This window comes from Phalacrocorax aristotelis, chromosome 1 (assembly GCF_949628215.1).
Source record: "Phalacrocorax aristotelis chromosome 1, bGulAri2.1, whole genome shotgun sequence".
Taxonomy (NCBI): domain Eukaryota; kingdom Metazoa; phylum Chordata; class Aves; order Suliformes; family Phalacrocoracidae; genus Phalacrocorax; species Phalacrocorax aristotelis.
In genome coordinates this window covers 71,734,218-71,759,978 of record NC_134276.1, presented here as the reverse complement: position 1 = coordinate 71,759,978, position 25,761 = coordinate 71,734,218, and the positions used below count along the sequence as shown (strand labels likewise).

Below are 25,761 nucleotides of genomic sequence, written 5' to 3'. Positions count from 1 at the left end.
CATTACCCGAAATAAATAAAAAAACCAGGAAATGCAATATGCTCAGTACAGTAAAGGTTTGAATTTTTCATCTCTTAACATTTTGTTTTTCAAATCACTGAATTCCCAGTAGCACAGCAAAAATCATTTGCTTTAATGCAATTGCTAATAATGATATCAACACAAACCTCTGTTTGTTCGTATGTTGAGCTCATTGAATAAAGAAGCTTATCATTTATCTGTGTAGAAGCTTTTAATTAGTTTTCTGAATTTACTCCAGAGATTAATGGGCAGATAATATTCAATATATGCTTTATTGTTTTCATTTCTTTATTGAGATATCTGAATTTGTATGCTCTTCCCTCTTTGATCTTTTACGTTCTCTCTGTGTTAGTAACTGTAAAATATTTGGCTGCAGACTCATTAAAAAATTCCACTGGTCCATTGCATCTCGGTGGTGGTGGGTGGTTTATAATGTAGGACACAGCAGCAAATTCTGCTCTATCAGGGATTATAAACTATACTCAGAAAAGACTGTTTATACTTGTCTCACTTGCTGGCACTTTTCAAGATTTCCAGTAGCTGGTTGGGGAGGTGCCTTTTCCTGCTCACTCACTGGAGGAATAGTTTGTGAATTTAGGCATTTCCTTTTTATTGAGACTTCTTTTGGCCTTTGCCCCCAGCTGCCACCTTTTCCCCTGGCCCTGACCATTGATTACTGTTGGCCACCCCAGTATGGCTCCTGCGAACCCTCGGTCTTCCAGTTGCCCGTGGGACAGCGGTGCGGCAGTGCAGTCCCGTAGCAGCTCCCTGCTCTCCTCCCCCTGGCAAGTCTCTCTTTCATGCCGTGGGTTACATCCTCTGCTTATTGGCATGGTGCACACGGTCTTGTTGAAGTCCACATGGGGACACAGAGCGGGTGAAGCTCAGCCCTTGGGCTGTTCAGGAAAAAGGCTTTAAATCTGCGCTTCCAAGGGAGCAGTGGTGTCACAGGCTTCCCTGATGGCAGCCAATATCCAGAGGCAGCTGCCATCCCCGTGCAGGAACTGTGCCCTCTTGTTGCCAGGAAGGGAAATCAAGCCCAAGCTGCTGAATTCATCTTTGCTTTTCTTCATTTCTTGCATCTTGGGAGAAGGTGCACCTTCAAAGTGCAGATAAAAGGGAATGGAAATCCTAAGTAAACAGTGCATCATTGTTATTAAAAATTGTGCCCTCTGTAAATATAAAGTTCAACATTATGGCTTTGTTGTCCCAGTAGAAGAAGGATTAAAAATGCTCATTAATGGGATTTAAAAGCAGGAGTTCAGTTTTATTAGCTACAAAAATATAATTATCATAATTAAGATTGCAAAGCACTAATGAAGCTCTTTAATAATTATCCTTTTTCCTTAGAGATTCATTTCATAAAACCTGATTTGAATTTTACATCACGCTGGAGAAATTTTATCATTGTAAAAATGGGAACCACTGGTAGCATGAACAAGCTGAGAACAGCGGCACTTTGTGCCTCAGCGGGTACGTGCTGGCACCACAGCTGGAGTGTGGCTCAGCCTGAGATAGGAGGGACTCAAGGGCATAAACGTTTGAGATGGTGCAAAATACAGGTGCAGCCTTGGTCTGATGCTGTGTCTGAACTCTCAGCAGGTATGTGGACTCAGAGACAAAACTGGGGGCCGCAATCAGAGAGCATTCATCCACAAAGTGCCATGCAACCAGGCAGGTTGTGTGTCTCTGACCTCCTTATGTCTTTAGGCTTCGTGGTGCCCAGCCAAACCCTGAGCTGACTGCACCTTTCTGCCTTGGTCTTGTCAGAAATGACCTTAAAACCCAATAGGTTACATGGTTCACCTGCAAGGGAGACAGCAAGCCATATAGGGCAATAGTCTTTGTGGTCACAGGCTTGCAGGGTCCCTCCTGAGATGAGAGAGACAGCAAGTTCTCAAAATTAAATGACAACAAATTGGCCATTTAAAAGTACCTCCCCAAAACAGCTTTTCATGATTCATCTCCCCAGATGATTAAATATTTAGTTCTGCTGACAGGGATATGATAGTTACTATAGAGTAGAAAATTTAGTGCAGTGTGTGAGTTATAAGCAGATATGTTATCAAGCTGTTAACACAGAAGTGATGGGATTATTGGTGTTGATATCTGTATTTATTTCTTTATATTGTATAGGGATTTTTTCTCCCTGTACAGCAGCAGATTTAGGCCACAGCTTTGCCTCTTGCATAAAGCAGGGAAGTTGTTCCTTCTTGCAGGCTCTGTGTAGGAGCGGTCACGTTTCCCCCACACCTCCTGCCTCTGGCCCCCATCAGTGGCAGAGCAGCTGAGCCCTGTGGGTGTCACCATGCTGGGACGCCCATGAGGATGAGGAAGGCCAAGGAGAGCCTGGCTCAAGTCCTGGTCCACTCCTTGGAGCTGGGCTCACCAGTTCTTGTTGGTTGGAAAAGCAAATGAGGTCTCACTGGGGCAGCGCAAAGGCAAGGACACTGAGAGAGGACAATCCTTCAGCCCAGGTCCTGCTCAATGGAGAGGGAGCTGCCACATCAAGTTAGGTGCCTCAAACCAGAAGGAAATTGAGCTTCATGTTTACTTTCTGCTTTCCTGCTGAAATCTCCACAGAAGTGCGTGGCCTCGTTCTTCAGCATCTTATGTATGGAGGGGACACCATCACAGCTGGTGTAAATCATGAAAATTAATTTGATGGCACTGTCAAAAATTCAGAATTCCCTTCTGGAGTAAATTTCTTTGCTGTTAGTGAAATTACTCCCAAGCCAAGAGCTTTTAAAATAAGAGTAATTAGGTACTTTGAGAGCTATCCATAAGTGGTTAACAAACAAACAAACAGAGAGTTGGGGGGGAATGAGACCAACTTACGTCAGCTCCTGGGCATCTTGCTTTATACTCTAGTGCCAGTGTAGCCTGTTTAATTCGATGGAAAGGATTAAAAGGATCTCGTCAAGGCTATTGCTGCCAGAAAAAAAAAAAAGAGAGAGCAACTTTGACAACAGTCTCATCAAAAAAGACTGATTTTCTTCTTGTGTTGGTGTTTCCCAGGTAGTTTGTGCCAAACAAAGCAACAATCCTTGAGTTTTTGACAAATAAATCTTTATAGTGTTATACTCTGCCAGTTTGCCTGTACTGGCTGAGCATTTGACCATCAGAAGATCATAGGCCAGATGTTATATTGTTCTACTTATTTAAATATTTGCAGAAGCAAATAAACTTTAACAGATTTTTACAACTGAGAATACTTTATAACCGAGACCATTTGCAAGGGAAGATTTTAGAGCTAAAAATCACAAAATAATCTGTCCAGCTCTACTTTCACATTTAGGCCTAGATTTTGCAAATATACACACACACGAGGGACTTCTTATAGAAGTATAGAGTTAAGCATATGTTAAAGTCTTTGTATATTCAGGACTTCTGATGTTATGAGGATTAAAGTTTTATAAATACCTAAAACAGATTAAGAACATGAGAAGTAGAGAGAGAAGAATAACAGTCAAGGGCCATTCTCATGAGAGGCATTTTTCTTCTTTTTTTGCTAATTCCATCATAAAGTGAATATTTTTTTAAATCATCATCTCAAAGTGACATGACAGACACACGACATACAGACATACAATGTTAAGATGTGTACCTTGCATTCTTCTCTCCCAGATGGCAGGTTTATAAAGCAGGAGGGATGTCGGTGTAGGGGAGACAGTGCACAAGCTATTTGTAGCACAGAAGAGCAAAAGCATAATAAAATAGATTTCAGGAACAAATATATTAGATGAACTAATTTGGGGGACTGATACACTTAGGATGTTCCCTGTGGTAGACAGCTCAGTGGATCCAGAATCACAGGACAATTCAGGTTGGAAGGGACCTCAGGAGGTTTCTGGTCCAACCTCCTGCTCAAAGCAGGGCTGGCTTTGAGGTCAGACCAGGCTGCTCAGGACTTTTTCCACTCAGGTCTTGAAAACCTCCAAGAATGGGGTGGCACAGCCTCTCTGGGCAGCCTGCTCCACTGCCAGGCTGTTCTTATGGAGAAAAGGTTCTCTTCTTTCTACTTATGCCCATTATTTCTCATTCTCTCATCCTGCACCACCATGAGGAGCCCAGCTCTGGCTCCTCATTGATTCCTTGTAGGTACTGAGGGGCTGTAAGGTGACCCAAAGCCATCTCATGTCCAGACCAAACCAGCCCAGCTGCTCCAGTGCCTCCTCATGGGGCAAGTGCTCCAGCTTCCACTGCCTTGGAGGAGTCTCTGCTGAGCTCCCTCCAGTTAATGTATATTTTTTCTTTGCTGGGGGGCCCAAAACTAGACACACTACCCTAGATGTGGTCTAACAAGTACCAATTCAAGTGGAATAATGCCCTCCCTTGATCAGGCTGTGCAGGCCATGCAGTCCAGGGTACTGTTGGCCGTCTTCATCACCAAGGCATACCACCGGCTCATGCAGAGCACGCTGCCTGCTGCCTGCCAGGACTGCCAGGACCTTTCATGCAGAGCTGCTCCCTGGTCAGTCCATCCCCAGCCTGTATCAGAGCCCAAGGCTCTTCATTCCCAGGTGCAGGTCTTGGCAGCTGTCGCCACTGAATTTAATGAGGCTCCTGTCAGCCCTTTCCTCCAGCCTCTCTGGGTCCCCACCATGATGACAGCCCTGCCTTTGAGCGTGAAGCATACATAAATAAGATCCACTGCTCTCTCCCCATCCACAGATCCTGTCATTTCATCAGAGCAGGCAGTCAGGTTACTCTTGGTAAATGCATGTTGACTGTTTCTGATCACCTTTGCCTGCATATGTCCAGAGATACGCTCCAGGAGGACTCACTCCATGATTCCCCAGGGACTGAAGTAAGGCTGACTAGCCTGTTGCTCCCTGGATCACCCTCTTGGCCTTTTATGAAGTCAACATTTGCCTTGCTCCAGCCATCAGGTACCTCTCCCATCTCCATAGCCTCTCAAAGATGAGAGAGATCAGCCTAGCAAGGACACCACTAACTCTCCCAGCACCCATGGAGGCAGGTGGTTGGGCCCCATTGACTTGTATGGGTCGACTTCCTTCAAGCTCCCTCAAGTTCCCTGAGTTGACCCTCATCTGCTGGTGCTCTTTCTGCTCCTCCCTGACCCTGCCTCCAACACAGAGGCCTGGGAGACCTTGCTGGTGAAGACTGTAGCAAAGAAGGCATCAGTACCTCAGCCTTACCTGTGTTTGCTGTCACTAACTCACCTCCCCACCCACTCCCAATACTGCAGCAGTCTCACACTTCCATTGTTCAGACTTCTACTACTGAAGTAGCAGCAGAAACTTTTCTTGCTGCCCTTGACATGCCATGCAAGTGTCAACTCTAGGTGAGCTTTGGTTTTCCTGCCACCATCCCTACACACCCAGTACAGTCAACAGAGAAAGACAATACCTCCACTGGATGGCTCACCATCCCTTACTACTTTGCTCATGCATAGGCTTTGACAAATGCTTGACTGTGCACAAACTCGTAGTAACTAAGCCTTTAGCTGCCCTGTGCCTCAGTTTCCTTGTTGAAATGCACCCGTTAACTCCAACGCACTGGCCGTGGTTTGCAAAACCCCTGCTTCTACCAATGGCAGGTATCGTTCTGCAGGGACACAGAGTTCTGAGCTGCCTCATGTGCCCCATGGCAAGCCCAGGTGCTTCGTCTCCATGGCTCATTCAGAAGGCAAAAGGACTGCCAGCAGACCATTGCAGTCACATCCTCCTCCGTTCATCGCACGCAGCAATGTTACCGAACTGACCTACTTTTCCCATCCACCCACGGAAGGCTAATCCTGTTTAGCATTGCTGGAAGGGGACGAGCACACGGAGAAGTGCTCCGAGTTATACAGATGGCAGTCTTTGCTGATTAATGTTAGTTTAATTTGTTTGCCTTTCTGTTTCCAGCCGTGCGAGGGGAGAGCAGAGCAGCAGTTGAACCTGGGGATTCACTTAGCCTGTTCACTGAAGTCTGAATGTTTTTAGTCATTCAGTAATAATAATAATAATAAGGAAGATAACTAGCATGTATGTGTTGATCTTCATCAGAAATCCCACGTGCCACACAAACTTTACAGTTTGCTCACAAGCTAGAGATAAACAACGCCTCTCACTTACCCTGGCCCCGCTCCAGCACAGCACTGCTGACATCAGCTGTCTCACTCTGACTTAAACTGATGAGAATTATACCAGATCTACAGAGGGTTCGCAGGCTGCACACCCTAAAATTCAACCAGCACCAGGGGAGAGGTGGGAAGCTGTCTAATAGCACCCAGAAATAGGTGTAAGGTTTCTGACATTAGGAAAAGAATACCTCTTCCCACTAATTGGGAATACTGCAAAGAATAAAACCAGAATATGCTTTGAGCCTTTACTTCTCTTCATCATAATCTCATAATACTCAGCTGAATTACCTGTGAGTGTCCCCGTGCCATCCCCAATTCAGAAGAGTAGAGCATTAATTTATGTCAAATTCCATCATTTTCATTGACTGCATTTAGATTATTTTTAATGTCTGTTTTGCTTTAAGCCCGTTACCATCTGAAGATTCGTTGTACACATATGAATGAAACATGGAGAAGCGCATGAGGTTCATGAAGCCCACTATTTTCTCAAAATGTTTTCTTCTTTTTCGGAAACCTCTAAACAACCTCTTCTCTAGTGCTAACAAAATGTAGTAACCTACTGAATGCAGGAAGTCCAAGCTGTACACCGTCAGGCAAAAATAGTCGTAATGCTAAAGCTGGACACTTACCATGCTACTGCATTTCACTTTTACTCGTAAAAACAGTAATTCCCGTAACAATCACAGCATTACATGACCCATGGTAACTGCAGACTGCCATTCTCCCACTGAAATGTCAGAGTCCCCTCTCAAATAACAATGTATATAATCAGGAAAGTGATTTTTTTACTATCTTTTCTTAAGTTTTCTTAAGGCTACTTTGTTTATAGTTTGATAAATCAATTTTGATTGCTGCGGGTGGGATTGTGCTGTATTTAGTTATGGACTCCAGCATGTCCTTGTAACACTTCATGGGTTTACAGCTGAAAAATAAGGATGGAGGGACGCAGTTCAGTTTGATGTTTGAATATGTTGATTTATTCTGATTTGTGTTTATACAAATCCTTCCTCTGTGTGTTCACGCTATAGCCCTCATGGTGGGATATCTGAGTGCTTCATCCATGTCAGAGGAACATGGAACAAGGCATTTAACGTGGTCAGATGGTCACTTCTTGCCTGTCGCCCTGTGACCTTTCCTGCCATTTCCCATTTGCTAATCTTTCTCTTTGCCCCCCAGCAAGGCTTGGAAGGGAAATAGTGTGGTTTACTCATTTTAGAGCTCTGCCTTAGCTGAGAAGAAGGGGTACAGCTGCTAGCACCAAGCCACAGTGGTGCTCCCCAGTGTGGGCAAGTGCCCATCTAACCCTCACTGTGGAGCACCCATGGGACAATGCCATTGCCCGACCACAGCGCCCGTCAGACCTTGTCTGTCATCCCCGGGCAGGGGACCTGGCAGCGGTGCCAGTGCAGCGACCCAGCCGCACCGTCGCCTATGCTAGTGGCTGGCCAGAAGCTGTCCCCACTGGCTCGTGCCCAGAGCCTGTACTCCCCTTCAGTGCCTTCTTCCGATGTCTTGGATCCTACTCACTTTGCATGGGATGCCGTGCATAGGTGGATCTGGCCTTTAAATCCTGAACCACCAAACATACCTGCATGGCTCCTTTACACCGCCAAGCTCTTCGCTAACAGCCTCTTTCTGCCCCTTCAAAGAGGGAACCAGAGAGTAACTCCCTGTTGAGGCAGTGCTCAGTATCTTGCGGAAGTAATGCCCAGCAGAGACAGGCACTGGAGGCTGAGCGATGTCTCCGGAATGGGGGGCATGTCTACTGTCCACCCTACTGCTCTTTTTCTTCCCTCCTCAAAAAGTTAACAGTTGTTGGGGAGGGTCTACCCAGAGGACAGAGGGTAGTTCAAGCTGTTTCTGCCCAGTGTCCCAATTTTCCATACAACCCTTGCCCATCCGCTATCTGTGAAAGGATTGTTCTCCAAGTGCAATATCATAATCTTTACTTAGGATGGTGGTATTGTATCAGCATCCTAAGTATTCTGAGGGTAAGGTCTGAGGGAGCGCTCAGGTATATCTGTAGTGGGTGGGAAGCAACACCAGGGTATGGTGGGCAGCACCTCTCTCCCCAGGGCTGAGCATGCCCTATACAGCACATGTGGCTGAACACCCCAAGCAGGCATGTGAGGCAATGGAGGCAGACCCCCACCATGCCGGAGAGGGAAAGGGAGGAAAAGCCCAGTCTTTCCTGCCGGCTGCCCAACATAGAGCCAGAGGAGCACAAGGACTGTGATTTCTCACTAGGCTTCCCCAGGCACATCCCAGGACTTCTAGTGGAGATCTATGTCTCTGATTTAATTCAGTTGAGTTAAACAAATATGATTAAAAATTCTTGTTAAATGCCAGGCTGATTTGTAGGAACTGAGATTAGCTGGCCACGTGGCAACTTAGTGGGAAATCAACAGCTGAGTACTTACATTTGAGTGTCAGTCATTTTATAGTGTATCCTTATAAGCAGTAGGTCAGGAAGGAGAAAAACCAACCTCACCCACACAGAAAAGCAGTAGTTTAACTCACTTAAAAAAACATGTTTCCAGTGCAGGATAAGGTGATTAGTGCCAGCTGAATTTTATAGTGCAAGCTCTGTGTCCACTGGGAATAAAGTGTATCAAAATAAACATGTGCAACCTTTCTTCTGGAGAGTCCCTGAAGCGAGCTGGCATTCTGCCTGAATTACTTCTTTCCCAAGCAACTATTCACCGTATGAATGAATGGGGGGGGGGGGGGGGGAATGTTTGTGCTATAATTCGCCATCTGATAACTAAGCCAGGGCTACATGGTTAACAGTTTTAGCCAGTCTTTTGTTTCCAAAATGCCACTCTTCCCTGCTTGTGGGCATGCGTCTTTCTGTGTGTCTGTATGAGTACCATCGTGATGGGAGTATGTGAGCTTTCTCTTCCTTATTCCAGGTGGTTCCCATCTGTTTGAGTGGTAGCTTCTTCACTCTTGTTGGTAATGATGGTATTAATGAAGCTCCAAACGTAACTGTCAGTGTTAAATACTCCATTGGCAGGAGTTTTGTCATGTTGTTATTACCCATAGGTTTCCAAATTCTCTTTGTTAGCATGAAAGGGTTGTTCTAATTTTGACAAATCCTTGTACTACCTGTTTTTTATGTCATGTCCTTGCAGGGGGACCATGGCACAGAGCCATGGCTATTACTGCCTGCCTCTGTCACTGCAATGAGCCAGAATTGCCTCCTAAACCAGGCACTGATGGGGATGAAAGAGCAGATTTCCAGTTTGCTATTTGGGACCCTCACAGCTGAAGGACTGGGAGGATACAGGTTACACTAAACATACACCTAAGCTCCATACCATGGGTTTCTCCTCCTGGTGTAAGCCAGCATCTGGTATGGCTCAGGAGAGGGATGGCAGTACCAGTTCACAGCAATTATATACTCTGCCATATCTATTTTATTGAGAACAGTTTTAATTTCATATGGTACATATGTACTGGCAAACACTGTTAGCAATGCTTACGATGTTCTGGAGTTTTTGCTGTGTGAGCAAACAGCAAAATGACAATTAGATATTGACTAACATTAGCAACAGCACAGCAGGTCCAGAATTTCATGTCAGTCAGTGAGAAACCTTGTTTACTGGAAGCTGGCCATGAATTGCTTTACAGATCTAGCCAAATCCTTGGCAGAACAGACCAGTTAGACCTGTTGCTCTCTCATAAGGGTAGAGGCTTCCCAGCAGTGTAATTCCTTGATGGTTTATAAGGTACAGCTGTAGGAAGCCCCTTTCTGAGGTATGTTCTGCCTCTCAAAAAGAGCTGGGGCTGAGCAGCACTGCTGACTGCCCCATCCACCCAATCCATCCTCAGAGCTACCTGGAGTTCTTGTCCCCATATTTCTGCCTTCTACTGGGAATCTGTTACAGACAGAAGAGGCCTTAGTGCAGCAGAGGAAGATCTTCAGGGATTCAGAGAAAGCAATTTCTTCTGCTGACACTGCCCCATTTCACTTGTCCTATCCTAGATTCAACAAGAGTGCATGCAACAGAGCATTTTGAGCAAAGGTCTAGCAAAGAAAGACAGGAAAATCCTAAATGCTAACCTTTGCCATATGAATGATGCCTTCTTTATTCTCAGATAACATAGTTGAACATTTTGGTTGCAATGTGAGAAAATAACAATAAAACCCACCAAATTTTCTCACTAGATTTTAGCCTGAACTGTTTGAAAACATACTTGTTAGGCTAGCAGCCTGGTTCTGGGACTGGGTGAATAACCATCTAAGGTATTTGTAAAATACTGGTAAATAAAATTTAAATGGCTCTATAAATTTTCCTAGTCTAAAATATGGATTGTTATGTGGCTGACTTGGCTGTTTTGCAAGCAAAAAAACCAGTCCCTCAGCCTTCATATTTCCTATTTATGGTCCTCCATCAACAAGCTGAATGCCATGAAGTAGAAGCTTTACCCTCCAATCAGTGACCAGTGGCTTTAATTACTCATTACTCTTATATTTGATAAAAAATTACAGGGTAGTTTCATGTTCTTAGCTATCTATTGAGTAATGAGCAGGTGGAATAATGCTGTAAGAGAACTAGTAGCAGAAGGAGGGGGTTTATCCACTGTTCTTACTATCAGTAAGTTTTCACTCCTGTTTTTTCATAAAATGCTCTTTAAACAGACAAATTCCTGTATGACTCATATGTGGAAAATACCATGGGCTTAAATAATGCATAGCAATTAACTTCCCTCCTCCCCCTCCAATATTATTCACGTTTTACATGTTGAGGACTCATTAAATGAGAAACATTGATTTTTGAAAATTAGTGTTATCATTGCCTGTCATTACACCACCGCTTTGAAAATGACGCTTTGACAATATGCAGGATTTGTAGCAGCATTGCACTGCCGGTTCGGAAAATATTTGTGTGGGATGCAGCAGCACGCAGCTTTCGTGCCTGACATGGGCGAGAGGTGCTGTGAGAGGATGCAGCAGCACAGGGCTTCCTCCTCAGGCTGAAGCGGTTACGCTCAAGCATCGCTTTCTCATAAGGCCACAGATCAAAGGAGGTTGGTCAGCGAGCTGGTGACAAGTGTTTCTGAGGATCTCAGCCTTCAGCTGGGCTGCTCTTGTATTTTTCCCTCCACCTTGCCTATACAAATTTACTTAATTTACCCAATTTATCCCCTTTTACTCTGTGGCTTTATGAACACATTTTGTGCCCAGAGTGCTTTCTCCTTACAGCTCAAACTGCTGGAGCAATTGGAATATAAATGTGACAGCAGGCCACAATGTTTTGGTGAAGATTAGCAAAAAGAGTGCCAGGGATGGCACGGTCCCCACGCTCGGTGCTGGCACCACCAGGCAGGCGGTCTGTCAGCTACTGCTGGCCAAGTGAGGGTTTTTTTGCAGTGCAGCTTAGGCAGCGGGATTTATGAGGACACTTTGAACTTGGGGTGTAATACAGTGTAGTTACGACTGCCTCTTTGGGCTTTGGGTCAGGGCCCACAGAGGACAGCCTTCCAGTAGGAAGCTCCACCTGAGGAGTCAGAGGCATCAGTGATGCACTGAGGATGATTCTGGGGGGAATGTAGGGGCGCTGAAAACACCTTTTCAACTTGGGCATACCCCAGGGTTCATCCGGCCTGCAAGTCTGCAGAGAGTAACCTCCACACCAAAGAATTCCCCAAGAAGTGGCTGGTTTTGTACTGTGCTGGCGCACCATGTTGTGCCTGGGAGCCTTGATCCCTGACTGGAGCCCCTAAGGCTAGCATGGTGCTCAGGAATAACATCTACAATGGATATTTCGTAAAATCAAGGGCTGTGGCATAAAGGACTGCTGACACTTTTATCTGACATGGATATCATCACTCTCTTATTAAAATGAAATAGAGCGACTCTGAGATTAACCTGCAAGTAGAGCTAACAAAATGGCATTTCATAATGATTCTTGCATTCCTTCAACAGAAAAAACTGCTTAGACAATCTAATGGATGAAGATGAGAAAGACAGGGCAAAGAGGTGAGCACTTTTTCTGTTATGTTTAACCTGTGATGAACTTGATACTGTTTGTTGCTACAGAAGCTGGTTTATCCATAATCAATTAATCAAAGAGAGAGTGAGTAAAATACAGACAAACACAACTTGAAGACCTGCCACCTCACAGATTCCTATTCTTGGCTACCCTGTAAGAAGAAAATAACCTAGCAATGTTTCCTGTGGAAAATGTCAAAAAAGCAAAGGCATTGATTGTTTTCTTCACATTACTGCAGAACACGAGAACTGAAGAACCAACAATGTACTCCTGCTGCTATAATACATCATCCAAGCTTCCTGAGTATATAAAAACGTGTGGTTTTTACAAAAAAAACATTTTGCAACAGTAAAAGAACTAAAAAAGTGGTTTGTTTTTTTTCCCTATTATAATGGTCATTTATTCAGCAATGCGTATCTCACGGTAATGAAAACACACCTTCAGAGCAGAGCAAGACCACAAAAAGTGCTGTGTCAGCCCTAACCTGGCACAAACCTTTATTCACATACATTCTGCACTCCATCATCAAGTCCCCATTGGCCGAAAATTGTTGTGAACACTTTGTGGGGAAGGGAAGGGTGTGTTTCAAGGCAGAAGACCCACGGCAGTAAAACTCTTAAAAACTGTCAGATCTAACTGGCATCTGCAGAAAAGATCTTTGGAAGCACCTGAGTTGTTTTTTTTTCCTGGACATGTTATCTATACTGCAGACCACGGTTTAATTGCTTTAGAGCGCGCCATGGGTTGCCTGCATTTTTCCCCTTGGTTCCCTCTAATGAGAGTATTTCCAGTCCAGGCAGAACTAGTTGATCCAGTTTCATCTCTTTTGATTCCTTCTCCGCTTCTTTTCTCCCCGCAGCTTTTTCTCACCAATATAGGTCAGCACAGGCTGCAACTGAGCTCAACCATTCCCCTTTGCTCCCTCCTAACGTGTGCGTGCTCAGGCTGCAGAAGGCCTGCCTTTGATACTGGGAGCAAAGCGCTGACCTAACTGCCTCCCCTTAGGCCTGCGAGGGGTGATCCGCTGAGGCCGGGGGCCCACCAGCCCCCAGAGCCACGCTGGTGCTGCTCTTCACGGCAGGCTTCGTGCCCAGGAGAGGTCCAACATGGGGTACAGCTCTCTGTGCGGCTCTGCCCAACCATCTGCCAATCAGGCAGGCACCCGGGGCCAGGGGAGAGGGTAGATTTGGGGAAGGGATGCCTCCCGCCACCATGCTGCCTCACAAAGAGATGCCTCTTCAGAGAGGGTGTAGCACAGTGGGAGGTATCACGGTTCCCCAGAGCCCCAGGATCAGGGAAAGGGAGAGCAGGGGAAGGGAGCCCACCTTGCATAGCCACTTCACAGGCTTACAGCCTGATTATCTTCAAGATATTTGTGTGCTAATTGTTTTTAGAAAAATGCATTAAATGAATCCTTATAAGACAAAAATAGGGTAACACGTATCCTCACTATCAGCAATTGTCATCACCATCTGGTATGGTTTTCATGCCATTTGTTCCTGGAGGGAAATTTTGTCATACTCTGGGGCAGGCCTCTGTCAAGGTGGATAAAAAAATTTATAACTTTGAAAACTAAAAAAGAAAATTGCTTCTTTAATTTGTAATTTAAGTACATTCATAAATGTACATTTTAGAAACAAATCTAAATTATCTAAATTTGAAATTATGCTTGAAATCATGAGAGACTTCATGAAGGTCTAAAGCTACTACAGTACACTAAAACCATTCCGATTCATTTAAAAGCTACAGACTTTCTTCCAAAGCTTTAGAGAGAGTCAAACTTGGGACAAGCCATTGGCTGAACATTTTGCTGTTGTGTGTTGAAAACTGTGGACTGTCATCTGTCCTGTGCCGCAGGGAAAACTCTTTGTTTTCTTCTATTTGGTATAAGGACTGGGTCCCTCAGTGCCGAGGAACACAAGAGGTGGTGAAAAAGCCAAGAAAATTGTTCTCTTCTTTCATTTTCTAAGTAAAAAGTAGGTGAGACTGGAACTTTCTGGATCTAACTCTTTGGGGATGGACCCAAGTCAGGAGCTGCATTTCTCAAGTTGGAAGTGTGACTAATGCACACACCATTTACTGTCTGCTGCAATTTATTAGGGACATACAGGCTGTATTACACAGGCATCCCACCCATGCTGAGAAGAGGGTCTATCCTCTCCCAAGGAGAGACACCCGCACTCCCACCCCTGGGCCAAGTGTTTAGTATGTGGCCTAGATGCATAGCTCTTCCTTCATGACACTGGTTATTTTGAGCCCCACTCTGCATCCTGATTCCCTAAGGCATTACTTCACTCCAAAGCCCTGCGGCCTAAAATGTGGATATCATGGCACCACCCTTGGGAGCACTGAAGACCACTTTGAGGTTTGCTGATCTTCTGGAGATCAGAAAACGTAATTTCATTTTCAATTCTTTGATGCTAGATGAGGCTTACTTTGTTTTACAGACATCAATGTTAAATAAAAAGCATGCTTTGTGCACTTTTTTCTCTACTTGCTTTTCTTTTAGTTTGCTTTAATAGGAAATTATTTTAAAATATTTTTTTTTGCAATTCAGCTAAATCCCAAATACCAGCCAAAACCAGATTGAAGTGAACCATAAGTAAATGCTTAATAAATAAGGACTATCACTTGCCGTTTTCCACTCCAATAAAAATTTAAGAATCTGAATGAAGGTATGTAGTATGATTACTTGATGCATATATAATGTATCCCACCTCGACAGCAAAAATAAATATGAAACTTAGGGTAAAGCCACATTTCATTGTCAGTCAGCATGGCATAATGGTTACTAATCAGCAAGTATCAGTCTATGTTTAAGACAACAAGCAGCAAATATGTAAAAGAATAAAAATTGCTATTTAGAACACATTTTAAATGGGTGATTTTGATCATTCTGAAATCAAGCTGTCCTGTATTGCCTTTAGCTGTATTCTCTAAAAATCCAGATTTTATTCATATGCTGTCTGCTTCTTCCCCTTGGATATGCTGTTTTTTGGGGGTTTTTTTGAGTAGCGAGGAGGGAGGAGAACTGGGATGAATAGTATGGAATTAAGACAGAGACTGTTTTGGCTTACTGTAAATGATATGCCCTAGCAGTGAAGTAAGCAAGGCTAGGGAATAATCTTCCAAGGGAAGTGATGAAAACTGCATTATTTAAGACATTTACAACCAGACTGAACAAAGCATTTACAACTGTGCAGGGATAGTTTAGATTACCTAATTGTGGTGGGTTGTTCTCATTTTTTTCCTTTTTAAGATTTTACTGTGATCATCGATTCAGATCTTGGTAGAATTATTTCCACTAGAGGAGTTTTTATGTTTCCTTTGTGAATAAAATGTCAAGTGTTAAAAATAGATACTTTATATTTCTGTCAAGGCATCTTTATTTTTTTGGAAAAAGCAACACTTTCCCTATAGGCGGTTGGTGTTTTATTTTATTTTCAGGGAGATCAAGACCTTTTAAGCTTAAAATGTACTGAGGATTGAATTATGAGGAAGTAAAATGTTGATGTTCTTAATGCCCCCTTGAACTTTACAGAAATAGGATAAGGCTGGAGCTTTTCACATCTTGTTCTGACAGCCTTTTGCACTGTAATAAGAACAGGCTGAAATCAGTCAGGCAGTATCCACCCAATCTCTTGTGTTCAAAGCTGTAAAATAATCAAGTGCTGGCTTCTATCCAGCGTATCTCCAAGTGTGTTCAGGGTTGAGAGCAAGACAAACAAAAATTACCCCTCTGTCAGTAGTAACATCCAGAAGCCTCTGCAGTGATTTCTCTGCTGAAAATGTTTATTGCCATCCTGGTCCTTGGGGGGATGTAGATGCTGGGCTAAATTTTGCTCTGATTTTCAGCAGTGTGCATCCAGAGATGCTTATGAGGTACAGCAGAGTTAGCTGGGACTGTGAAAACCAGCTCACCAGTTCTCACCAGAGTGAGAACCGGCCTCTTGGCTTTTCTCTCGTGTCTACATACAGCCAGATTTTGAGATCTTTACGTAATTAACAAGGCAAACCTTGTCTGCTTGAGGACCATTCAGAAGAACAGACAAACCTTCTGGGTTATATTTATTTCTATTTTCGCATGGCTGCAGAAGTCTGGGTGATACCCTCTGAGTAGAATGATTGTCGTATTTATGGGAACAATTCAGAAAATGCTTGCTCATGTATAGGTTAATATGTAATTTTAAAAAAATAAAGTACACATGCTGAAAAGATTATCAACAGCCTTAATGACAGTATTATGATGGTGCCAAAACACCCCAGATGAAATCAGGTCCTTTCTTCCTATGAGCTCTTCAAACACAACAGCAGAAGCAGCTCCCTCTGATGAGTCTGCAAGCTAAACAGACAGGACTGGTGAAGAAAGCTGCAGAGTTCCCATTTTACACCTAAAGAGTCAGGGAATTGTGACCTTAAGCGATTTGCCCAGTGGCACACAGAGAGTAGGGACAAGCAGGGGACCCCTGCCAGCACTTCTGAACCCCCAGGCCTGGGAACACATCCCAACCTCAGACCCGCTCCATGCTGGGATGAGACGTGCTGATGCCCTCCCTCCTGCTTGCCCTTGTGTGCCTTGTCAGCTTGGAAGGGGGACTGAACTAAATGGCATGTGAACTAGATGGGAGCTGCAGCAACCTCTGATCAGGTCCCTGATCTTAATCACTGGAAGACAACAGCCTGACTCCTCTTTGTAAGCCAGCTTGGATGTAGCCAGAGAACCAGTGACCAAAGTGGGCAGGTCCCTCTAGGTCAACCCAGCTCCAGTGCAATGGCTGAGCTGCAGGACTGGTGTCCCTCTCTCCTGTTAAGACTGCACAGATGGGTATGACCCATAGTTTTACCAGACCCCACTCTTCTCCTTTATGGACAGTTTTACTGTTGTCCCAGAGTTTCTATTTCTTCTTGCTCTGAGTGCCTCCCCAGAGGCTGTGTGAACTTTCAAGATCCTGCGCATATGTAAGAGATGGACAGAGCTCCTTCACCTACAGGCTTAATGCCGACCTGATAGGCTCAACCAGAGTGTCCAGAGGCAGCACAGAAGGGCAAGTAAAGCCTCCATCTCCCTCTAAAGGGAGCCCAAAGACAAGAGCAGGAGGTAGGAACAGTTGCTTCCTACTTGCCTCTGCAGCTTTGTTGGAGGCCAGTGTCGATCTTCACATACTGAGGTGCACGGCAAGCTAATTTCCATGTGTATACACTCCAAAGAGGAAGTTCATGATGATTTCTCCTCTTGGCCTGCTCATCCTTTTTTTTCTTCCCTGGCTACAGGGCTTCACGTAACAAGTCTGAGAAGAAGAGGCGCGATCAGTTCAATGTTCTCATCAAAGAGCTCAGCTCCATGCTTCCAGGCAACACTCGCAAAATGGACAAAACTACTGTGCTGGAAAAAGTCATTGGCTTTCTGCAGAAACACAATGGTAAGATTTACTGCAGCTCTTCATGCACTTGCCAGACGGTTACTACAATATCCTGTTTCCTTCAGTGATTATCAGAATGGCTCAAGGGGCCTAAAAGTGCCAACATAAGGTATTTTTTTTTCTATCTCATCAAAAAAGAACATTTGCAGGCACTGTGCTGCCCAAATCTGTCTCCTTGGCTGCTCTTTAGTTGAGGATGACTCTCAGCCTGCTAGAGAAGGGGGTGAATGTCAGGAACCGAGGGAAGGTGGGCAGCAGTGCCCTGCAGCACATGTGAAGAAGAGGGATGCTTTGACCAAGATTGATTTGGGGCCAGAGGGAAGATTCCCTTCCTTGAAATTTGCAGTGTTCTGAGCAGAAGAACAAAGCATTCCTCCCAGCTTCTCTGCAGAAAAATGCAGGGAAGCAATCTGTTCAGCCCCCCTGCTCCTCAGTGGATTGTGTAGGACTCAATTTTCCATAGGGAGCAGAAAACTCAGACCAGAAAAGGACCCAGTTTCTGAAGTCGGTTTCAGCAAATTGCATCCACAGAGAACTGACTTGCTTCACCCAGTTGGCACAAGCAGAAGCTACGTCACATTTCCACAGCATGCAGCTGCAATAGTAAAGTTTGGCCTTGGAAAGCCAGGAGTTTATTTTTTAAAATGCCACAGCAGTGACAGTTAAGTCCCTTAGACATGTGCCTCCTCGGAGAGGGCAGAGGACACTTCTGACCCTCCTGATCTAGTCTGGTCGGTCTAGTTTCCAGCTGGTGAGAGGAACGCGCACTGCAGGCTCCCAGACGCATGGACATCTGCCAGCAGCGGACCGTTGAAACACTTCTCCCTTATAAATCAGGGCACTGGTTTAAAATGGGGCTCTCTTGCTCTGCCTCTGTGAGGAAGAGACTTCAGCTGGTGACCATGGGGAACATCCCTGGACCCACAAAGCAGCAAGGGCTGTCACGAGCTGACGTACTGTATCACCAGGCTTGCCTTTTCTCATCCAGCACCTCCTGTCCTCGCTCCCTGGAGAGCTCTGGATGAAACAGAAGACCATAAAAACTCTTATATCATCACTGCCAACATAATGGAATCACAAATGTCAAACTTATTGAGGAAATAATTATAGTGGTTCTGTTGTTAGAGCAGTTTCTCCTTAAATGAATTTTTGCCACAGACAAGATGATTTCATACAGGAGGGCACGACTAGGACAACTCAAAGTTTAATAATTGTATATACCTATTAAAAATGACAGTAATAACATATCTGGGGTTTTTTAGCTGCCCAAGGCAGAGTAAAGGAGGATGTGAATATGCTCAATTATAAAGCCAAGCAAAGAACAGTCACACAAGATTTGAGTAAGTGTAGACAAGTGTAGCTGATAGCCCAAATAATTTACTCCAGAAAATACTTCATTTCTGGAAGAAGAGCTAGGTAAAAGAAAGCTAACAGTCACAAATCCTTCCACAGCAGTGAGGTCAAACTGTGACTGGTTTTTGTGCACTTGCTAAAAAAAGCAAATGTTATCTATTTTTAAAATAGATTGGTAGTCACATAAAACAAAGGATCAGCATTTTAAAAAAATTATGATTATCTTCAGTGTACTTTGGATCTGGTTTATTCAGTGGTATTTCCCTTTCATTTAGTAGGCTAAACCAAGATTTTAGTTATAACAGAGGAGGATGTCAATTTTCAGGTTTTTTTTACTTCATAAACACCCTCCTTCTTTATAATCCAGAGAATCTCCCAAATCTCAAGTAATTCTTTGAACAGTCACAGTTTTGTGTGTATCAGCTTTTCCAAGCTATAGATCTGTTGAAAGTATGCTATATTCTAAGACTATATAATAAAAATCTGATTGGGGCTGATCTATCTTTTTTCCTTACTCTGTTTCTGAAATATTTGTATAAGACCATGGGGGCTGTGGAGAGCCGCTGTGCTATCAGTGACAGCCCCCAGCAGTGCAGCAAGCAAGTTGAATGGTCTGGTAGAAGCAGATGGCTGCATCTCCACTAATAAAGCCTGAACGGAGGCTTCGACTTCTTTCTAGGTAACAATATGCACAGGCACTGGTATAAATTTACTGTCTTTAAGACCATTTAGCCATTTGCATTTCTCTGGCCAGTTTGCCTGTGTGCTCTGAATTGGGAGTGCTGGGTATTACGTGTTAATCAATAGGATTAATTAGCAGGCGGCACCGAAAGGAGAAGACGGGCTGTGCTCAGCATCCCCTCACTACTAGTGCTGACAAGCAGAGTGAGCAGTGAACAAAACCAGCACAAGTCTCTCTCAATTATGAGATCCAGCCCCTATAATGCTGTCTGACAAGTTTATTACTGTATTACTAGGGTAGAGCTAACACGGGTGGCTGTTTTTTTAAGGAACAGCTCACTGTGCTGCATCCAGCTACCCCTGTTATGGTACCCGGTTTCAGTTCAAAGCTGTGACTTTTTACCCTGGTGTACCTGCACCCATCCATGGAAAGCTGTTGGGGAGCAAGCATCCTCAGGCTGCTGCTGGGCTGGGACTGGCCAACAACGGGGCAAAACCCTCCGGTGTCTTCTGGGCTGACAGCACAGGAGACCCTCTCCTCCAGACAGGATTTGGGATGAGATGCCATTGCTCTAGTGCAAGGCTGGTGCAAACACTCATGTTTCACTTGCATTTTGGAGAACAGAACAATACCTCTGCTGTTTGGGGTCATGGCCCTTTGGGGCTCCTGTGAAGGAGTTTTCGTGCTGCTCCCTATTCAGCACAGATGTAGGCTGAACCCTAGCACTCTGGCATCCTCAGTTTGAAGCTGTAAATGGTAAATATCAATTTGACACATGCTAATCCTTGCCTTGATTTTAATTTCAGGCAAAAAGTGGTTTTATCTTTTGATTAATACCTAGGTAAGGCTGGTTGAGGCCAATGGCTGTTTGAATACAGGCTCCCATTAAAGTCAGTTCAAGCTGAGCTGAGTGAAAATGAGGAAAATATTTCAGGATTGGGCCCAGTTTAGATAGTCATTATTGTCTCTGTATACAAAACCCATTCTTGAAAGCTGCAATTTTTGAATACAAAGGTGATTTCTATCTTTTCATAGTGACTCATATATAGGCTTGCAAGATACAAGTTTTTCTGAATTAAAAAAAATGAAATGTTTTATTTGTCTAGAAGTCTCGGCACAGACGGAGATTTCTGAAATTCAGCAGGACTGGAAGCCTTCATTTCTCAGCAACGAAGAATTCACTCAGCTGATGTTGGAGGTGAACATGCATATATACCTTTCCTAAATTTGTCTAGCAGTCGTGGAAGTGCCCATGTGTCTAGAATAAAATGTCATCTGCAGTTCCAAAAGAGGAGGTTTCAGGTACTGCTGTATTTGACCATCAAGCAAAGCTGTCACTGGGAAAAGGGATTAGAGTCCCCACGTGTTGCTTTTCACGCTCAGCGGTGCCATTGCACCGTGCTGCTGCAGCCTGCAAGACTGTGCAGGGACTCCCAAGAAATGCAGTCCAGGGGAGAGATTCAGATGACAGGTTACATTTTATTTTACAAACAGAAGTGAGGAAAAGGGCATGCAGCAGTTTTTCCCCTCTTCTTGGAAGGCATTATTATTACTTAATATTTATGCAAGACTAGCACCTAAAAAGCAAGAGTGTCGTGTCCCTCTAGTGCTAGGTGCTGTACAAGCAGATAAAACCTGACAGCTCCTCTTGGTTTGATATAGTTAATACTTCCACTCTAATGATTTTCAAGGCCCTTATCAAACACTTTTCATTCTAATAGGAGTAGGGTTATTTTGCAATAATAGTTTTTAAATTACCTTTAAATTATACCATAGGTGCTTTAATGCTAGCTGGGATTTGAAGGGAGGTGACTTAATGGCATTTATGTAGGTTCGAGATGAAATGCAAATGAGCTGCTAAAATGCTTTTTTCTCTCTCAGCAACAGCTAGAACCTTCTTTAGCAAGGATCTTCTCCCGTACTAAACACGTGGAGGTTGCATGGCCCCACAGTGTCCTTTGAGAACAAGCTTTTCCTCCTCCCACAAATGACATGAACATGGGGTGTGATCCAAGCTCTGGCCACAGGCAGGGAGGGATGCTGGGGAGCAGCCTGACCCACCAAGGGGTGGCACGAAGCTGCAGCACATTGCTGGCCCCCAGGAGCTGACAGTCCCTTGGCCATTGCAGTTCATTGTGATGAGACTCCCCTGGTTTAGTGTGAAGAGACACTTTGCTCACGTTGCACCGGCAACCCCCAATTCCCACCTCAGTGTGCGGGAACTTAACATACATAACTCCTTCAGTCTGTACTGAAATATTTCCCTTGGATAGCAATAAATTGGCAGTTGTCTTGACTGGCTGGGCCTTTGTTGCTTCTACTTGTATGCCACACATTTTTAGATTAAAACAACTGCTTTTAGTTTCCCAGCTTATAAATCACCTTCTTGCCACTGTGATTTTCCATGCCCTTCAAGATAACATTGGGTATTCGGATGTCCTGTTGAGCCAGCTGTTCATCATTCTCTTCTTTTTTTTGCCTTTCTACTAATCTTATTTTATTAACATTTGGACAAGACTGCTTGAAGTTTTTCCCATCCTGTTATTAAAAGTTGGGAAGGGTTTTTTCAAGCACTGATTCAAAAGAATCAGAGCATAATTGACTGCAGTAATACATCAGCTTTCCTGAAAATGGCCTTTTCTTACCCCATTGAAAAGGCTGTCATCAAATTATGTAGGAGTGGGTATTAGGTTCTGTTTGTCCATCTAAGACTGTTGCAATAGTGAAAACTTTGAAAAAGGGTACGCCCTCTTAATGATGGAAGGACCAGTTGCAAGTAAATAAAAATAGAATTATGTATGCATACATTAACTTGATTTTACACAAAATTCTGATGTGACTCACTTCGTATAATTTGCATTGGTTATGAAGAAAAGACTTGAGTTTTAAAAAAACCAACAACCTTCACCATAGTAACATGCACAATCCAGCTGCCTTGCAAAACCACTGCTCTCTTTTACGGGTTAACAGCTATCACGCTTTTTAGAAAACAGCTTGAATGTACTACACTAAAGAAAAACATATTCTCTGCACTTAGATTAACAAAATTAAACTAACTATAGCAGCTGGAGGGTTTTCAAAGATGCTAAGACACACGCTTTTCTACTGGGGTATAAGTTATTGACCTGCTTTCCGAAGGATTGTATCACCAGCAGATTCCCATTGACTTAAATAGTTGTGGGTGCTCAGCATTCTCTGGAAAAAGGAACATATGTTTGTGTCTTTATTCAAGGCTTTGTGCTTTCCTTTTGTTTTTTTTTTTTTTTGAAAAACAATTAGCATTTTCCAGTGTTCTCAGAATTCTTTCCCTTATTGAACTCAGCAGGGGGGCGGGGGGCAGAAGCAGGATGGATGTGTTGCAGCTTACGGGATCAACCACTAGTCTGGCTTGGAGGCATGCCTGGGTTTTCAGTAAGGTTTTGTAACGCCGTGTCACCATAATCGGGCGGTTTGCAGTACACCTGTCTCCTGACCAGGTATTGCCTCTGGAGTATAGTCAAACTCAGCTCTGATTCAGTCATGCTTGTAGTGTCTGTACTGCTCCAACACTGCAGGCAACACCGGCTCCGGATCACCTGTGAACTGACAGGAAATACCCAGACCTGCTCCACTTGAAGGCATTGGGAGCTTCACCAGTGACTCCTCTATTACAATGGGAAGGTTTTCATATAGTCTCTGAGCACCTATTGTTGAGTCCTAATTTTTGGAGGGGTTCTTCTCAGAGTAGGTGAAATGTTGCTTTAGATCTGGAAATCTACATAGATTTAACTTTGAACAAGATTTAGCTCAAAACTTTGCAGCTCAGACTAAGGAAGAAACTAAGTCTGAAGGTGAAATTGCTCCTGGGCAGAGGACGGGGATAAGACTGACATTGCCCTTCAGTCCTAGGAGTGAAGGGGCTTACCGCAAGGTGGGACTGAAGTGAGGAAAAACTCTGCAGAATGGTGAATTTCTCTTGGAATGAGTAGTCTAATACCATGACCTTTAAAATAAATCACTCAATTAAAACTCAGGCTGAGGATTATTTGATCATTTGCATTGCTTTTACTTACATGAAAGCCCAGTAATATACAACGTTACATTAATACAAACTGAGATTTATGGGGTTTGCAGAGAAGTACCATTTTGAGATAGGACCGCATCCTTTCATCGTCCTTTGATATTTACACAGAGCTCAAATGTTCATTTTAATAACTTCCAAGGGATCTAGTCTTAGTCATTTTGCATTATTAAAATGTGTGATTAATTTTAAAACTGAGACATGAAATATTCCTGTGAGCCCTTTGTTGCTTCAATAGTAGGTTTTACTAGACTACAAAGAATGTTGTAAAAGTTAAATCAGACTGTGAAATCAGAGAATTACTGTTCTGCAACTTGGGATAACGTTCCTACAATTTGATAACAATACGGTGCTGAAGTCAGCCTATTTTGATCAATGCGCGACGAGACACCCTGTTTACACCCCTTGCTCCTTTTAAAGCGCTCTCCACTTGTCTGTTTTCCTTAGGCATTAGATGGCTTCATTATAGCAGTAACCACAGGTGGAAGCATCATCTACGTGTCTGACAGCATTACACCTCTTCTAGGGCATTTACCGGTGAGTAATTCTGGCGCTGGCTTTTCTACTACACATAGTAGGATTGGGCCCTGCTTTGTAAGAAACAGACATAAAAGGGGTGTGTGTGTGTGTGTGTGTGTGTGTGTGTGTGTGTGTGTTCCTGAAAATGCGGTGAGGGGTTTTGTCCCTACGTTATGCTGGCCGCTGCTGTTGATCAGCTCTGCTCTCTCTCCATCTGATTCATCCCCTTCAGGTTTTTGTTGCTATGAGGCACTTTGGCTTGAATGGAAAAATCTCTGCAGGAATACTCTGGCCAAGGGAGGGACAGGGTGACCTGCCTGATCTTTTCCATCTCTGATTTCTAGGCTAGCAGAGAATAGCACCATTGCCACTGGCAGCCTGACGAGGAGCTTGTTAAGGGCCTTATTCTGCTCCCAGGGAGGTAAAGGACAAAAACCCCATTGAATTCAGAGTTAGCAGGTGGCTGCTGCCGAGCTGTCCCCGCAGCAGAGCTGTGCTTTCCCAAGGGGAGCGCAGCCCGCTCCCCGGAGGTCCTGGAGGAGCCGATGGTCAGCGCTCGGGTCCGGCACACAGGGCTTGTTTTATCTGCGGGCTGCTGGGTCTTGCTATGGGAGACACTCCTGCATGTGCTGCCTTGGGCTGGAGGAGCAGGGGAGAGGGACTGCCCAAACCCTGCTCCTGTTGCTAAGGCTGCTCTAGGACAAATGGCACAATGATTAAGGATGAATCCTCGCACTCATTTTTAGTAGCTTGGTCTCAAATAAATACATGCCCAGGAGAAAAAAATAGCTGCCAAATCATTATTGTACCACACCCCCGCCTGTCTTCTTAGGAAAATGACAATCCTTTTTCTCTCATTTACTTTTTCACCAAATATGTGTTACATTTTCCACCCAGACAAATGTATTTCACACACTCTACCTTGCTGTAATATGAACAAAAATTATTTTCTTCTGAGACAAAAGGAACTTGATGAAAGGCAGCAGCTCCTGGTAAATGCAAGAATATTGCTATGCAACAACAGATTGAACTGAATCTATCTATTTCAGTTTTCTTTAATCCTCAACAGTTGACAAAACCAGTAGTTGACTATTTTCTGACATTTGCCTTTACTTCAAAGGCAGAGAGAGCCCTGTCCTGCATGTAGGCTGGTGGGTCTTCACACACTTACTGATTTCCATGGAGTTTCTTTGTCTTTGTTTTATTGCTGTCCCTTTCAAATACTGATTCTTAGTGGAGGCAGTAGATCTGCTGTGGGAAAGTACTGCTCTTCAGAAAGACACATTTCAGACCCTGTGCCTAGAACCTTAAGCCCTGGCTGAACATGGACAGATTCAGGTTCATAATTCCTGAGTTGGACCATCAGAGACTAAATTGGTTTTTCCTCCCAAAGTCATGCTTGTGTCATAATTTTGCCCAAAGCAAGGACTAGGATTTCCATTACTTTTCATATGCACTGAAGCAGCCCATACCAGCCCAAGCAAGGGACCAATATGCCAGGGCTGGAGGTGGAGCAGGAATTCCCACAGACCTTCTCAGAGCAGATGGAGTAATAATAGTTAACAACTGCCCCACCAGCCCAGGCTTGTGGAGTGACTGGGCGCATCCCACAGACT

The 25,761-nt window shown here is 44.1% G+C and overlaps 1 protein-coding gene across 3 annotated transcripts in view; it reads left to right on the top strand.

Annotated features, from left to right (window-relative positions):
* The window catches only part of NPAS2 (neuronal PAS domain protein 2), a 108,428-nt gene that overhangs the window by 41,212 nt on the left and 41,455 nt on the right, over nt 1–25,761 (top strand). For 2 of the 3 annotated variants that reach the window (XM_075092721.1, XM_075092731.1), the window contains exons 2-5: nt 12,045–12,098; nt 17,383–17,531; nt 20,673–20,764; nt 24,074–24,163. In XM_075092721.1, coding sequence (XP_074948822.1) covers nt 12,045–12,098; nt 17,383–17,531; nt 20,673–20,764; nt 24,074–24,163 — 385 coding nt within the window. Of the gene's footprint in view, nt 1–12,044; nt 12,099–14,696; nt 14,787–17,382; nt 17,532–20,672; nt 20,765–24,073; nt 24,164–25,761 lie in introns of those variants that run through there. The other variant, XM_075092738.1, reaches the window with a different exon arrangement.